This window comes from Trachemys scripta, chromosome 4 (assembly GCF_013100865.1).
Source record: "Trachemys scripta elegans isolate TJP31775 chromosome 4, CAS_Tse_1.0, whole genome shotgun sequence".
Taxonomy (NCBI): Eukaryota; Metazoa; Chordata; order Testudines; family Emydidae; genus Trachemys; species Trachemys scripta.
This window is the reverse complement of record NC_048301.1, coordinates 114,091,475-114,107,483: the sequence shown is the minus strand read 5'-3', so window position 1 is coordinate 114,107,483 and position 16,009 is coordinate 114,091,475. Positions and strand designations below refer to the sequence as shown.

Genomic DNA, 16,009 nt, shown 5'->3' with positions numbered 1-16,009 from the left:
AAGAGAGGCACCCACAATGGAATAAGAGACTCTATGTTTGTGTTGAACAGGGAAAGACACAAAACTCTGGGTATATGTGGGAAACTGGGGAAATAAGCCCTAACTGGGAGCGGTGGGGAGAGCGTGTTCTTGATGAAGAAACAAGAGCTCCACAAGAATTAGAGGTAAGAAAGGAGAGAAGACAAGTGAAAAGTTGAGGGGAAAGAGACCCCAAAGTGAGGAGAGGACACATAAAGAGAAAGAAGAACTACAACTGGGATAAACAAAGGAAAGACACCCCCCAAATGAGGAGTAGTGTTGGGGGGAAGCTTTGGGAAGGAGGTAGCTGTGCCAGCAGTAGGAGAACCCATTCTTCAGGTAGAGTTTCTCCTTGGGAATTTGGTGCTGGGCTGAGACCTCTGGAAGAGGAGCCCACCCTGTGTGACCATCTCATTCCAAAACAGGTGAATATATGTAAATACGACAAGTTTCACTTAGAGTTTACCCAGATTCCCTGTCACCAATTTGTCCTCCGATCTGCAATGTGCAGGACACCTGCCACCACTGGGCTGAGGGTAATTCTGGTGTCAGAACAGGATACTGATGCTAGAAGAAGGAGCAACAATACACACAGACAGTCCCTGCCCTGAGGATCCTACAGTCTAAATAGATCAGACAGACAAAAGGTGGGGAAATTTCATTTTTCAAATGGAGATTTGAGACTCATAAGATATTGAATGACTTGCCCAATTCACACAGAGAGTCTGAGTTTTAATCCAGCAATTTAATTACAGGATGATCCTTGCACAGAGCTGTGCTTAGTCCCTCGTGTTTCTAATTTTCAGAAGTGCCCCCATTTTTTTTAACCAACATGATTCCTTTTTTTTCTTTTTTTTTTTTGTCATGGTTGAGGCTCTTAAGGAAGAGCTACTTACCAATCAGCTATTGAACATTAGGGCCTGAGCTACTGATGAGGCTTCTGATCATGATACCCACTGTGACTTGCTAAAGTGTGTTTGAAGCATTCAAAAAGATCTAACTACTGACCAGACCAAACCCAAGCAAACATTTGAAGAGCTGTTGGAAGGGAAAACAAAAATCAAAAAGGGTTCCTTAGAAGTGTGTGTGTGTGTGGGGGGGAATGTGTGTTGCAACATTGTGTGTGAAATTATAAGATTCCACTGTATAGTGTTACTTACATGTTACAAAATGAGGTTGACAGACAGGTCAGCCTCAAACACAGGAATGTGTGCTCTGCTCAATTTGCATTCAAGCAGGAAACAGTCATCAAGCAGGAAGGAGAAATAAAGGAGGGTCAAACAGGTTAGGGAAAAGCAGCAGGGAACTTTTTATCTCCTGAATCTCAGCTGGAAATGCTTCTCAAAGGGGGGACAGGACTATAAAAAGAAGGGGAAGACACCCCAGGATACCCCCCCTCCCTCTGCCCACCGCATTCATGGCATCTGAAAGACAAAGGAAGCAGCCTTGGACTGGGGGAGGTTTCTGACATCAGAGTTTGGTCAGTCATCTGCTGAAGCATGTGGTGGGAAAACTTTGCTTTCAGTCTAATGTAGTTTGTTAAGTTAGGCATTAGTAAACATTTTATCTTTCTTTTTCTTGTAACCATTTTTGACTTTTATGCCACATAATTTGTACTCATTTAAAATATCTCTCCTTGAGGTTTATAAACTTCTTTTACTGTTTTACCTAATCCAGTGTGTTTAAATTGAAGTGTCTGAAGGACTATTTGAAATACTAAACTGGCATATGATTTCTATTAAATAAATAACTGACTTTACATAATTTGTACTATCCAGGAGAGGGCTGGGCAGTAGAGAAGATGTTTTTGGGGGGGGGGGGGGGGGAATCTGGGAATGGAGTGTTTTGGGGTCACCTTGAAATATAACCAAGGATAGTTAGCCAGAGCGTAGCACAAGTGTGGCTGGCAGGCTGCAGTTACACACAGACACTCAGGGTGTTTTGTCAGTACTTGAAAATTGTTTACTAGTTGTGCAACTTATGTAGTGAGCAAAAATAAAAACTCACACAATTAAAACAATGATCTATATATATTTTTTTATTTTAGAAGCTATTAGTGCTTCTTCCTTTTTCTATTTAGAAGCACCTCCTGCTGCCTGGCCAGTCACACACCTCAATTTCCCTCTTAGATCCTCACACAAACTCAGTACAACTGTCCAAGTATGGAGATAGTCTTTCCTCAAAGTTGATTTATTACCAGAAGTCCTGGTACCATAAAAAACAGACAACCCCACCCTCCCCCCGCCGCACAGTCAAAACAGTCCAATCGTCCCAAGAGTTGAACACCAAGTATAGGTCTGGAGTATCTTACAACACCTCATCCCAATCCTTCTCGTTGAGGTGGTTCTTTGCCCTGTTTATTTCCCAGGTGTGGTTCCAGGTCTCAACTGGTGACATCAGTGGGATCACCCCATCATTCTGCCCCAACCTTCAGCCCTGTCTCAGGTTGCAGCTCTCCTGCTCAGAGAGCCAGCAGACCTCTCCCTCTGCTGCTGTCCACCTTCAGCCCTCTCCAGCCATGACTCTCGGTCTGAACTTTGTAGTGAAAACCTACATTATTAGCTAGGTGTAGACTTACAGGTGAAGACCTGGGTTCAAGGGTTTTTATAATATCGTTTTCTGTTGTCACCCATTGTTTCCATCACTTTCTCTCATTTCTAGATAAATCTTTTTCTTTTTTAAATATAATTACTTTTGTTTTATTACAAGAGTTCACAAGTGCTGTGTGATGTACCAGAGCGGTGATTTAAGGTAAATCTGGTAAACTGGGGTACACGGCACCTTTGGGTGTAGAGGATCTGGTACTTATGTGAGTAGCCAAAGTCAGGGACTGGGTATCACAGGAGAACCATTCAAAGGGACTCAGTGATTAAGGTGCCCACCTTGTCAGCCTGCAGGCAAAGCTGGGGCTGGCAGAAGCCCAGAGGAGAATGCTTGAGTGAGTGAGTGAGTGAGTGAGTGAGTGAAGAGCTGGTGATTTCAGGGAGCTGATGCCCACCTACTACAAGTAAGACCCCCTCTTGCTGTAGGCAGGGGGTAACGAGGTGACTTTCAGTCCCCGGAAACCATCAGAGTGGGGCAGAAAGAGAGAAAAACGCTTTTGTCCCCTCCACTATCTCTCACCTTGTCCAGCACTTTACATAGAAGATACCTGTGAATACACAGAGGAGGCCACATGTTACTTACCCCAGTTGCTGCAGTTTACAGTTTGGATGTGTCAGTCGCTTGCACAGCAGCCGCACTCCAGCATTGCCCAGAGAATTTGCACACAACTTGAGCTCTGTCAGGCTCTGGTTGGTGCTGAGAACATTGGCGAGATCCCCGCAGCAAGCGCCTGTGAGCTCACAATCCTACAAGCTGAAGTCGGAGAGAGAAACACAGACAAGAGGGATCATGCTGTGAATAGGGGTCATCACAGCTGTTCTGACAGATGTCCCTGCCCTACAGCCCCTCTCCCTGATCAATCAGCACACAGAATGAGCCAGAACTGCCCCGTCCTCCCATTGCTTCCCAAGCCCAACCCTTTGTCCAATGAGGAACTGATGTTGGGTGGGACTTCCTGCCTAAGCCCCACTGTGATGTTCTGTTCCTCATGGGAACACCCTACACAACCATGTTCACCTTATAATATTATTGAGCAGTATCTAATGCAAAGTTTGTCATTTCAGGTACCTTTGGAAGGCTCATGATGCACTGAGCATTGTTGTTACAGTGATGTTATAGTAACTGTTGTTACCATAATGTTACAGTGATGTTAGAGGTTATAATTTCATGTATATAGTTATGAGGCTGAAAATGTGTCCTCGTGGCTTAAAGCAAGCCCAGGCAAAAATTCTCCACAAGCAGAGGGGCAGTTCACAATCATCAGGGCATGTATGGGATAAACCCAGTCCAGCCTCACAGGAACAAAGGACACTGGCCTAGGCAGCAACAAAGGATCTGTTGGACTCATGAGTGAGTCACTCCCTTCCTTTGGCCAGTTTGGGACTATGATGAGGTAATGCTCACCTGACTCTGAAGGGGGGGGGCAAGTCAAGAGGGAAGAAAGAACATGATAAAAGAGAGAGACGTTTGCCTTGCTCTTCATCTCTTTTCCACCTCCATCTACAGACATCACCACCAAGCGACTGAAGCGCTGATCAAAGGGGAGAGCCTGGCTGAAGGGCAACCAACCAGCCTGTGGTGAGAATCATCTAAGTTTGTAAGGGCACTGAAAGTGTTAAGATCAGCTTAGAGTGTGTTTTGCTTTTATTTCATTTGACCAAATCTGACTTGTTGTGCTTTGACTTATAATCATTTAAAATTTATCTTTGTAGTTAATAAATCTGTTTGTTTATTCTACCTGAAGCAGTGCATTTGAAGCATGTCAGAGACTCCCCTTGGGATAAGAAGCCTGGTACATATCAATTTATTTGTTAAATTGACTAACTCATATAAGCTTGCAGCATCCAGCGGGCATAACTGGACACTGCAAGACAGAGGTTCCTAGGGTTGTGTTGGGGACCGGAGATGTTGGCTGGTGTCATTTGGTTGCACAGTCCATGCAGTTTACATGCCAGAGGTTGTGCGTGAACAGTGGGGGTTCTCACAGCAGAGCAGGGTAAGGCTGGCTCCTGGAGTTGAGGATTGGAGTGACCTAGCAGATCACCGATCCAGAGAACACATGGGGAACTTCACATCTACCCCTGGGTCAAGGGAAAAAACACCCATAGGGGAGACCAGTTGACCCAACCATGAACATCCCAATGGGGAAGTGCTGTGAGTGTGGCCAAGAAGGGCATTTCCATTGTGACTGTCCTCATAGATTGTAGCTATGGCCAAGCATTAGCCACAGGCTTCAAGGCACACCAGAAAGGCTGCGCCAAACTCCTGATAACCCTACAGGTAGAAGGCACTGTGACTGCATTGATTGACTCGGGCTGTAGCCAGACACTCGTCTGGGCCAATTTGGTCGAGTCCCCCAATCCAGCAGGGACCCCAGTACTCCTCCAGTGTGTGCACAGGCATATACAGTCGGACCCAGCTGTGTGGGTATGGCCGGCCAATGGATGCCAGGAGGAGGTGTGCTGGGTCGGACTGGCCCCAATGCTGGCCTACCCAATGATCTTGGGAGAGGACTGGCGGGGGTTCTGCGAGATTGTGCAGGACTGCAGCCGTTGGGCTCCAGAGGAAGAAAAGACCAGCCCACTAAAGAGAGGCCATGTAGTGCAGGAGGGCCTGGAGGATGTGGTGGCAGGCCCCCCACCTCCTAAAACCAGTACCCCCAAAGATCCCCCCTCTGAAGTCAGGACGACAGGGTTACTGAATGCAAGTGGCTGGAGCTTGGAGGGGACTTCATGAGGGAACAGCGGGAGGACCAAATTCTGAGTAGGGCTTGGGAGCAGGTGACAAACCCTGACTGGATGGGGGCACTGAGCAACAGACTCTGCAGGGACCCCAATTTGAGATCTGTGAAGACCTCCTATACCGTGTAGTTCAGGAATCCCAGACCCAGGAAGAATTATGGCAGTATTAGTCCCATGGAGGCACCAGAGGGACCTGTTACGACTGGCTCAATCAGTGCCCTTAGTGCACTTAATCACTATTTTTGGCCTGTCTGCTTTAAATGGTTGTGTCCCGTACAAGGATCTGCACATGCGTTGTGAGCAGTGACACCCTCACACTTTTAGGTGCCATGACAAAGGGTCAGCAGCTGCTAATGCCATTCCTCACTCCCATACTTTGTAGCTGAACTCAGTCCACTCTGTCCTGTGTTTTCCTTTAGGAGGTAGAGATGAGAGAGCTCTGGGCCCAAAGGAAGAATATCGTTTGCCAGGAACAACACCTGGGTCAGCATGAGATGGAGTTGGTGTAATAAGAGGAAAGATAAAGAATAGGAGAAAAGAAAATGGGGTGGGTGTGACACTGAAAACACTTGGCAAAGGTCCTCTGTTCTTTACAACAAGCTCAAACCTCAGACCTGACAAATTCAGTACACCAAATACATCTTATAGGATATTTATCCATCAAGTATAACAAGTAACGTATCTACAGAAAGCTGTGTTGTCTACCCTTGCCACGTTTGAGAACTGTCAATGGAAAGCCATCAAAGACAATGGCAAATATCAAAACCACTTGGAGGTGAAAACGAACCTTACAGCAGGCAGGAGATTGTCCTGGGTATGCAACAGCAGATGACAGTTCTCAGTATAACAGAGTGTAGGGAAAGGCGCTCTGTATTCATTCACTAAGGAAACCCTTTGAGGAGTTGTGGAGGGTGTCCTGAATGTTTGGATCCTGGTTCTTATGAAACCATAGAGTTCTGCGACTGAACTTTGTGGGGAAAATCTACTTTATTAGCTAGGAAAGGTAACTACTTACAGGTGTAGACCCATGCTCATGGTTTTATGATTTTGGTTTCTGTTGTCACCAGCTGTTTCCATCAATTTTCTCTAGTTTCTAGATTAATCTTTATTCTTTCTTATTCAAGTGCTGTGTGGTGATTTAAGGTAAATCTGGTAAACTGGGGTGCCCGGCAGTTCAGAGGATCTGGTATTTATGGAGTATCCAGAGTCAGGGGCTGGGTATCACAGGAGAATGATTCAAAGGGACTCAGTGATTAGGATGCCCCTCTAGTCAGCCTGCAAGACAAAGCTGGGGCTGGCATAAGCCCAGAGGAGAGTGCTTGAGTGAGTGGCTGGGGCTGGTTGTTTTAGGCAACTGCTGCCCAGCTACTAAAAGTAAGACCCCGTCTAGCTGTAGGCGGGGGGAACGCGGTGACTCTCAGTCCCCGAGAACCATCAGAGTGGGGCAGATAGAGACAAAAATCCTTTTCTCCCCTTCACCATCTCTCACCCTGCAAAGTGCTTTAGATAGTGGACACCTGTGAATACACAGAGGAGGCCAAATGTTACTTACTCCAGTTTCTGCAGTTTGCAGGTCGGGTGTTTCAGTCCCTCACACAGCAGCCGCACTCCAGCATTGCCCAGATCATTATAACCCAGGTCCAGCTCTGTCAGGCTCTCTCTGGCTTTGAGAACATCAGCGAGATCCCTGCAGCAAGCGCCTGTGAGACACCCATGTAACCTACAGGAGAGAGACACACAGACAAGAGAGATCACGCTGTGAATAGGGCTTGTCACAGCTGTTCTGTCAGGCGTCCTCACCCACCAGCCTCTCTCCCTGACCAATCAGCACCCAGAACCCCCGCTGCACTCGCTTTCCCAAGCCCCACCTTTTGTCAAATGAGAAACTGGTGTTGTGTGGGATTTCTTACCTAGGTCCACCCCTTACACTTCACTCTTGACCAGTCAGCACTGTGAATGGCCCAGACACCCAAATCCTTAAACCTCCTCCATTGACCAATAAAGATTAAGGTTTGGGGTAAGACTCCAACACTAAGCACCGCCCCTCAGCCTTTCCACAGACTAACCAGAATTTAAGGGGCAGCCATCTGGCCACCCTAAATCCCACCTACCCAGCTCTCAACCATTCAGGCTGCATTTGGCACTGATGTGCCCTGGGATGGTGTGACTGAATCAGAGAAGTCCCATCTCTAAAGGGAGGCTGTAGGGGGCACCACCTCCCCAGGCAGCTGGACCAGGCTCAGAGCAAGAGCTGGGAGATCCTGCCCCTCCGCGCCCCCGGCACTATCTCTGCTGCACAACTACTGACCAGACCAAACCCAGGCAAACATTTTAAGAGCTGTTGGAAGGGAAAACAAAAATCCAAAAGGGTTCCTCAGATGTTGGGGGGGGGGAATATAGAGTAGGGCGGGAGAGGGGTGCATGGAATGTTGGACCCACCTAGATGTTTTTAAAATATCCGGTGCCCTTTCCAGTATTTTAGAAATTTGCAATGCATTACAAAGGCAAAATTCTATTCAATCCAAATTACAAGAGCATTCATGGTTTTCATCTGGAATTCTGCACTAGGATGGCTGGCTAGTATGTCTTATGATGTACTGTGAAGAGATGTGCATATGTCAGAACCACATGACCCCAAATAAATTGGATTATTTCCTAGCAGATGCATAAACAAACAGTCTAAAAGCAAACATCAGCTCAGTGGGAGATGGGAGTGTATGCAGGGGTAATAGCAGCTCCATGATTAAGTTTACATGCAAATTTACACTTGAAGCAGGACTGAAAATCCTGTATTTTCACTCGTTTACCAGCCGGCCTCATTTTGGGCACTAAGGGGAAACCATCAGCCAGTATGTGGGGGGCATTAGCTAAAGGAGGAGGGCACGTGACCTAACCACGAATCTCCTTCCCGCCCCACTCCAGCCAGGGCCCCCTCCTCACCCCACGTTACCTGGGGAGGCTCTATCCTTCCGCTGTGCCGGCTCCCCTCCTGGCAGACCCACGCAGGGAGCAGGATGGACAACAGCTGCCTGGGAGCGTGCCTGGCTGGGGCAGTAGTGGGCAGCCTCCCGCCCAGACTTGGCTTCCGGGACAGTAGCTGAGCGAGTCGGAGCCAATCTGTTACCCCGGTATGCTCTGTGCACTGCAGCAACTGCCGGGGAGAGAGACAGTGGGGAGGGGCGGCAGCCCGCTGCCTCCCCAGGCTCAGCTTCTGGGGACAGGAGCCAACGCCGAGCATGCTGGGTGGAGTGTGTGTGTGTGTGGGGGGGGGGGCAACTTGCTCGGCTGCTGTCCACAAACGCTGAGCCAGAGCAGGGGAACAGCCCAGTGCTGCTGCAGTCAAGTTCTCTCCCTGTCAGCCACTGTGCTGCACCAGGCAGGGTCCCAGACAGCGTACCGCTGGAATAGGCTCTGGCCCCACTTCTTCTCTTCTGACTCTGACCCTGGCCCTTCCACTCCTGTGACCAGCGTCTTAGTGGGGAGCCAGCTGTGGTCACTCAGTTGGGGTGAACTGCAACGAATGGGGCAGACAATCCCCAAAAAGCTGGTGGATATTCCAATACTTAGATTCACCGAGCCAGCATAAAACAGCTTCTTTATTACCTTACTAGTTACTCAGAAGACCAAACAACACAGTACCCTTAAAGTGATCCAGCCTCAGGCCTCCATCCAGATACCCACATCAAATATGATGAAAATTTCTGTAAATCTTATTTCATCACATAAAAGAACAGGTTCTACCAATCCCAAAGGATCGGACACATTACCTCCCAGGTTATTGAATATTCCAGTTCTTACCCAAATACACGCTACAGCCAATTCTTATTATTAAAAAAAAAAAATTAATGGAGATATCCTGTCTCCTAGAACTGGAAGGGACCTTGAAAGGTCATCGAGTCCAGCCCCCTGCCTTTGCTAGCAGGACCAAGTACTGATTTTGCCCCAGACCCCTAGGTGGCCCCCTCAAGGATTGAACTCGCAACCCTAGGTTTAGCAGGCCAATGCTCAAACCACTGAGCTAATTTATTAAAAAACAAAAGACAAAGAGGGTATGGTTAAAAGATCAATATACATAAAGACATCAGTTCAGTTCATTGAGGTGCAGATTCATAGCAGAGATGGTGAGCTTTGTAGTTGCAAAGAGTTCTTTCAGAAATAGTTCATAGTTTATAGTCCAATGTCCAAATATCATATTCAGGGCAAACCAGCATAACCCGGACCTCAATCTTGTGACTCAAACTTCCCCGGAAGAAGCGTAAGCAAATATGAGATCACAGAATCAGGACCCAAGGATCTTTTATACAATTTCATGTCTTTTGACAAGTTGGAATCCCTCAGGGAACAAAAGGTAAATAGGATGACTTTGAAGGATGTCGATCACTGGTACTTAGCTATACGAATTAACATAAGGCCTTTTGCTTGTTACACCACCATTCAAGGTACATTTCAAAGAGAGATGAATACTGAGATATCCCGTGTTTACAATTCATTTACATGATAGGATGTTCTTTTGACCTCTGAATTATCAGAATACAGCATAGACAGGGACTGTTGATTACATTGTCCACCCTATTCATACATATGTAAATACACAAAAACACAAACATTATCTCCCCACATGTCTTATGAAGGTTATTTATTTTGCAGGATGTTTAACCCTTTCTAGCCATGCGTCACAGCTCCCCACTGAGAGGGCGGTTGTTGGGGGGGACACTCAACTCTGCATGCCCCCTCCTCCCCACTTAAGTCGTCTATGCCATCAGTTAGAAAAATTTCATCGCTACCACGTTAGGAACATATCTAGTGGTCATCGCTAGGTTGGACCTAGATGTGTGAAGTGGTGCAGTTTTTCGCTAATGATTAAAGGTTATTGGTTATGCAATCAAAAAAAATATATCAGAAAATCACAAAAATGACTGATGAAAAACTTTGTTTACTTTTCACCAAAAGTGGCAGAAATCTTCTTCATATGACTGATAACGTAAGTGCCAACTCAGTGGGTGCTCTAGGGTTGGAGCATCCACGGGGAAAAAATGGCAGGTGCTGAGCACCCACCAGCAGCCCCCCTCAGCTGTTTCGTGGCATCAGGAGGCACTGCAGGAACGGGGGAGGAGCAAGAGTGCAACACACTCAGGGGATGGGGTGGAACTGGGCGGGGAAGGGACAGAACTGGGGTTGAGTGGGGTTAGGAAAGAACAGGGTAGGTGTGGGACCTTTGGGGAATGGGTGGAGTGGGGGCAGGGCCTGGTTGGAGACAGGGGGAAGCACCCCCCAGCAGATTAGAAACTTGGTGCCTATGACTGATAATACAATTATCTACTCAAAATAGTACTGTTTTTGAAAGTTTGGGAAATACTTAGACCAGGTGATATATTGTATGCATTTTCCCACACTTTTTTTACCTTTGGTTAAAGCAAAAGTTTGTAATCATACAACATTGTGAGCTTGTTTGTTCCATGAAACACAAAAAGAGTCATTATTTGTAGACTGGACTGATTTGAGAACAGTTTTTGTGTCTGTGATGGGTTGCACCCTTTGGGGAGCCACCTGATGTACTGGGATGCCACTGCATCGGTCTATTCTGCCAGCCTGGGCCCCCTTTTACCTGGTCTTGCTGGGCTAGACTCACAAGCCTCTTCCAGCCAAGCACACAGTCAGGGCCACGCCCAGCTGAACACAGAGACAGAGATGAGCTTTGGAAAGACTCAGCCTTAGGAGGTTGCCCCAACACTGTAGTGCCCACTCCCTTTAAGGGGAGCAAACCCAAAGGTTTTATGAAATTTGCCCCCTCCCCTGATGTGGAGAGAGGTATGCACAGCTCCCTGCCCCTCCCCACCCCCATGTTAATTTTACAAACTGGGTTATAGTATATGTGATGTTGCACTCCATATGCATTTTCCCACACTTTTTTACCTTTGGTTAAAACAAAAGTCTATAATCATACAACATTGTGAGCTTGTTTCTACCATGAAATGGTACTTATGCTTATGAGTGTGAATATGATGTCACTGGAATATGCTTTATGCAAAAGGTCTCTTGTAAGGTATAACAAAGGTTACGAACTGCTGAATATATTCTTCCTATTTATATGCATGTATCATTTTTGTATCTGAAGCTAGAAATATGAAGTATAACTCTGAGGTCTTATTGTCATTATGCAAAGTGTGGACCATTAATGGTGGTTTAGAATCTTGATGGCTCCCATTGATTAGGACAATTGATTGTAAATGGTTTATTTACCTGCAAGCCTTCTTGTGTATGTGTGCGCCAACTCAGGAAGAATGGAGACTAGGGGTCTTACAGTGAAATGTGACCATGTCACTTGATAACTGGAATCCATCTTAAAGCTGGTCTTTTTCCATTTAGAAGGAGGGGTGGGACTCAGAGAGACAAAAGATTCCTGCCTTGTGACAAAGCTATAAAAGGGGGTGGGTGGAGGAGGAAAAAAGGGGAGGGCTGTCATGAGAAAGCCCCTGCTTACCAACTGAGATGTCTGCTGGAACTAACAAAAAATGTACCGGGGAAAAGATTGGGCCCAGACTAGGAAGGAGTCTAGTCTGTGGAAGAAGCTTATTGGAACATCTCTGAGGGTGAGATATTACTTATAATCAGTTTCTTAATGTATTAGGCTTAGACTTGCATGTTTTTGCTTCATTTTGCTTGGTGACTTACTTTGTTCATTCTGTTATTACTTGAAACCACTCAAATCCTACTTTTTATACTTAATAAAATCACTTTTGTTTATTAATTAGCCCAGAGTAAGTGATTAATACCTGAGGGAGCAAACAACTATGCATATCTCTCTATCAGTCATATAGGGGGCGAACAATTTATGAATTTACCCTCTATAAGCTTTATACAGAGTAAAATGGATTTATCTGGGGTTCAGGCTCCCAGAAAGGCTGAATACTGGGTGCTGGGAAAGTCCCTGTTAACTGAGAAGCCCCTGGGCTGAGTGACTCACAACTGCAGAGAGACGTGGCCCAACCTCTGGGTCTGTGCTGGAGCTGACTGGGGGCTGCAGACAGGGGAGTTTGAAAGGGAGAGCAAGAGATCCCACTGCCGAACAGGCTACCAGGTGAGAGTGAGAGTACTAGCTGTTGGTGTGAGTGAGTTTGCTTGATTGTTTGAATTTTAATTGTGATTGGCTGCTTGGATGTAGTTTTAAAGGGCATAAATATTGATAATGGTTTAGTTTTTTGAAGATTTTATAAAGTGTGTGTGTGTGTGTGTGTGTGAGAAAGAGAGAGAGAGAGCTGCCAGAGAGATTCAGGTACAAAGATGATACATGCATACAAATAAGATAACCATATTCAGTAAATCATAACCTTTCCAATGATAGGTTTCAGAGTAGCAGCCGTGTTAGTCTGTATCCGCAAAAAGAACAGGAGTCCTTGTGGCACCTTAGAGACTAACAAATTTATTAGAGCATAAGCTTTCGTGGACTACAGCCCACTTCTTCGGATGCATATAGAATGGAACATATATTGAGGAGATATATATACACACATACAGAGAGCATGAACAGTGATATATCGCATGAGTTATCTTGCATAAAGCATATCGTAGTTATGCCATATTCATGTCCCAATAATATTTCTATGAAGGATATGGTGATGTCAGTGTGTCACAATCTCTGCTATTTTTATGATAATATGTAGACAAGAAGATGCTTTTTGATATTACCTGTTCAGCTCTGTGGCCATCAGGCATAAAAGAGGAATCCTAGAAACAATAGAGGAAATCTAAGACTCCACTTATGACTCTGATCCTTAATCTTGTTGGCTGGTGAAGGAGAGTAAGAGCACTTAGAACACCTACTAACAACTATTTTCACCATGTGTTTTTGAGGAGGAAAATCTAACCCATCCAACTATTGAGCACTGGTCAGTACTTAGTCACAGTTCTCAGCCAACGGGAGCTGCGGAGGTGGCGGTTGGGGCAGGGGCAGTACGTGGAGGCACCTGGCTGCCCCTAAACATAGAAGCCAGAGGGGATACACGTTGCTGCTTCTGGGAGCCTCGGCACATGTGGAGTGGCCTCTGACCCTGCTCCCTGGCTAGAGGGCGGGAGCAGGGCAAGCCCCAGACCCTGCTCCCCAGCGGGATCTCAAGGACTGGATTAAACTGGCTGGAGGGTTGGATGTGGCCCATGGGCCATAGTTTGCCCACCCCCACAGTAGTGCCTGATGGGAAACCAAGAACAGGTCTCCTTTGTGGTAGGCACTGTACAGAGTTTTCCTACCAAGTCACTCCCCCGAGTAGTTTACAATGTAATTAGACAAAACAGAGAAATGGAGGGGACAGGGACAGAACACAAAGCAGAATGAATGGCATAATTGTTGGTAATAGCCAATCAGCACAGCAGGAAAATGTCAAGACAGTAGGCAGTCTGATGACATCACTGTCCATTGCTCTCGGCTGAGGCTGCTTCTGTGTTTGTTCCTCCTGTCTGAAAGTCTCTCTGGGCCCATGACTGGCTCCTCCCAGGAATTTCATGGAGAATTAAGACAATGGCATTAAACTAGCAGCAGAAACTGACTAGGAGCCTGTCATAAATATAAAGGGAAGGGTAACCACCTTTCTGTATACAGTACTATAAAATCCCTCCTGGTCAGAGGCACAAAATCCTTTTACCTGTAAAGGGTTAAGAAGCTCAGGTAACCTAGCTGACACCTGACCAAAAGGACCAATAACTGAAAAATCCTAACAAATGGTGAAACCCAAGAAAAAGAGAATAAGAAAAGAAGAGATGAAAGACACTAGAGATGAAAGGCACAGAAAACATACTGGCAATGGCAGAAGTGAAACAGAACATGAGAGCCCAGACACATGAGGAGTAATCTTAAAGATTAACCAGAAGGGATTTATTGGGAGTTATCCCAAACAAGCAGATGAACAGTAACTATCTCAACACTGTAAACCAAATTGTCTAAAAATTGGTGTAATAGAAGTGGGCAAAACTCTGTGGCAGCTGTATTCTTTGTTAAAAAGTAGAGAAAATAAAGGATATGAAGGAGGAGTGCACAGAGGGAGTCTCAGAGATGGAGGAAATTGGAGAAAAGAGAAAGGGAATCAGAGGGGCCCTCTGGGGGCTCCCCCCATAACTCAAATGATCAGATGGTAATTTATCCCTCAGAGTGAGGGTTGAGGTCCCATATATGGCAAATGTACTTCTCTTGGGTTAAAAGCAACAAAGAGTCCTGTGACACCTTTAAGACTAACAGATGTATTGGAGCATAAGCTTTCATGGGTGAATATCCACTTTGTCAGACGCATGTCTGGGTTGTTTCTTTCGGTCCAAGTGTTATTGGGAGAGTACAGGGTGTAGCGCTCAGGAAAGTACAGTCATTTGGGGACAGATTTATATATTTTGGTATTTTATTTTTGGATTTAAATGAAGGGGAAAGCTGGAGCAGGTAGGGAAAATAATAAAGGAGATAGCTGTGGAAGTCTACAAACAGAAATCAAACCATATCTAGGCAAACCATTTTAATACAATACAGTTAGAAATGGGAGAGACAGCTGCATTTAAAGTCTTAGAATCCATATAAGAGCATTTTTTAAAAAGGGTGAAGTTCCATTACAGAGTAACACCCGGCTTTCCCATAATGGAAAGTGGTCCATTATAGACTGCGAGTGAATCAAGATCAAGAGATGGTCAAGAATCTATTGGAGAGAAATTAACTACAAATAACCTGCTGTGAAGCCAGAAAACAGAAGAATGTATATGTGGGTCAAATCTCTTGATTCCCCAAAAGTCCAATTCACATATTTTCATCCTGCATTATAAGATGCACATTTCTCTCCCATATAAATTAAACATACCATAGACAATTTGTTTTGTTCCTTCAATATGACACTCACCCTGAATTAGAAGCTTGACATTTATGTACCCTAGGAATCAGATACGTCCATCTCTCTGTACATAAATAATCTGTCTTGTTCCTGCCATGTCAAGCCTCATGTTCTACTATATGTCCTAAAAGACGTGAAATGAAAGGTATTAGATAAACCACAGAATGTTGTTTTCTTTCTAAATTATTATTGTACTAAAGAAGTGGTAGAAATGAAGAAGAAAGGAATATTGAAAGAGATAAACACCTATCGAGAAATTCCTTAAAGGGGGAAATTTCAGTTGGGAGTCTTGACTAATAATAGGAGTACTTGTGGCAACTTAGAGACTAACAAATTTATTGTAGCATAAGCTTTCATGGGCTACAGCTCACTTCATCAGATGCATGTAGTGGAAAATACAGAAGGAAGATATATATATATATATATATATACATACATATACATATACACACACACACATACGTACACACACACAGGGAACATGAAACAATGGGTGTTACCATACACATTATAAGGAGAGTGATCAGTTAAGGTGAGCTGTTGTCAGCAGGAGAGAAAAATAACTGTTTGTAGTGGTAATGAAAATGGCCCATTTCCAGCACTTGACAAGGAGATATAAGGAACAGTAGGAGGGGGAAAGATAAGCATGGAGAAATAGTTTTACATTGTGTAATGGCCCATCCACTCCCAGTCTTTATTCAAACCTAATTTAATGGTGTCCAATTTGCAAATTAATTCCAATTCAGCAGTCTCTCATTGGAGTCTGTTTTTGAAGTTTTTTTGTTGTAA

At 45.2% G+C, this 16,009-nt stretch overlaps 1 protein-coding gene across 1 annotated transcript in view; it reads right to left on the bottom strand.

Moving 5' to 3' along the window:
• LOC117877394 (NACHT, LRR and PYD domains-containing protein 3-like) overlaps nt 1-16,009 on the bottom strand; it is a 107,358-nt gene that overhangs the window by 51,566 nt on the left and 39,783 nt on the right. The window contains 2 exon segments of the mRNA XM_034770488.1: nt 3,205-3,375; nt 6,916-7,083. Coding sequence (XP_034626379.1) covers nt 3,205-3,375; nt 6,916-7,083 — 339 coding nt within the window.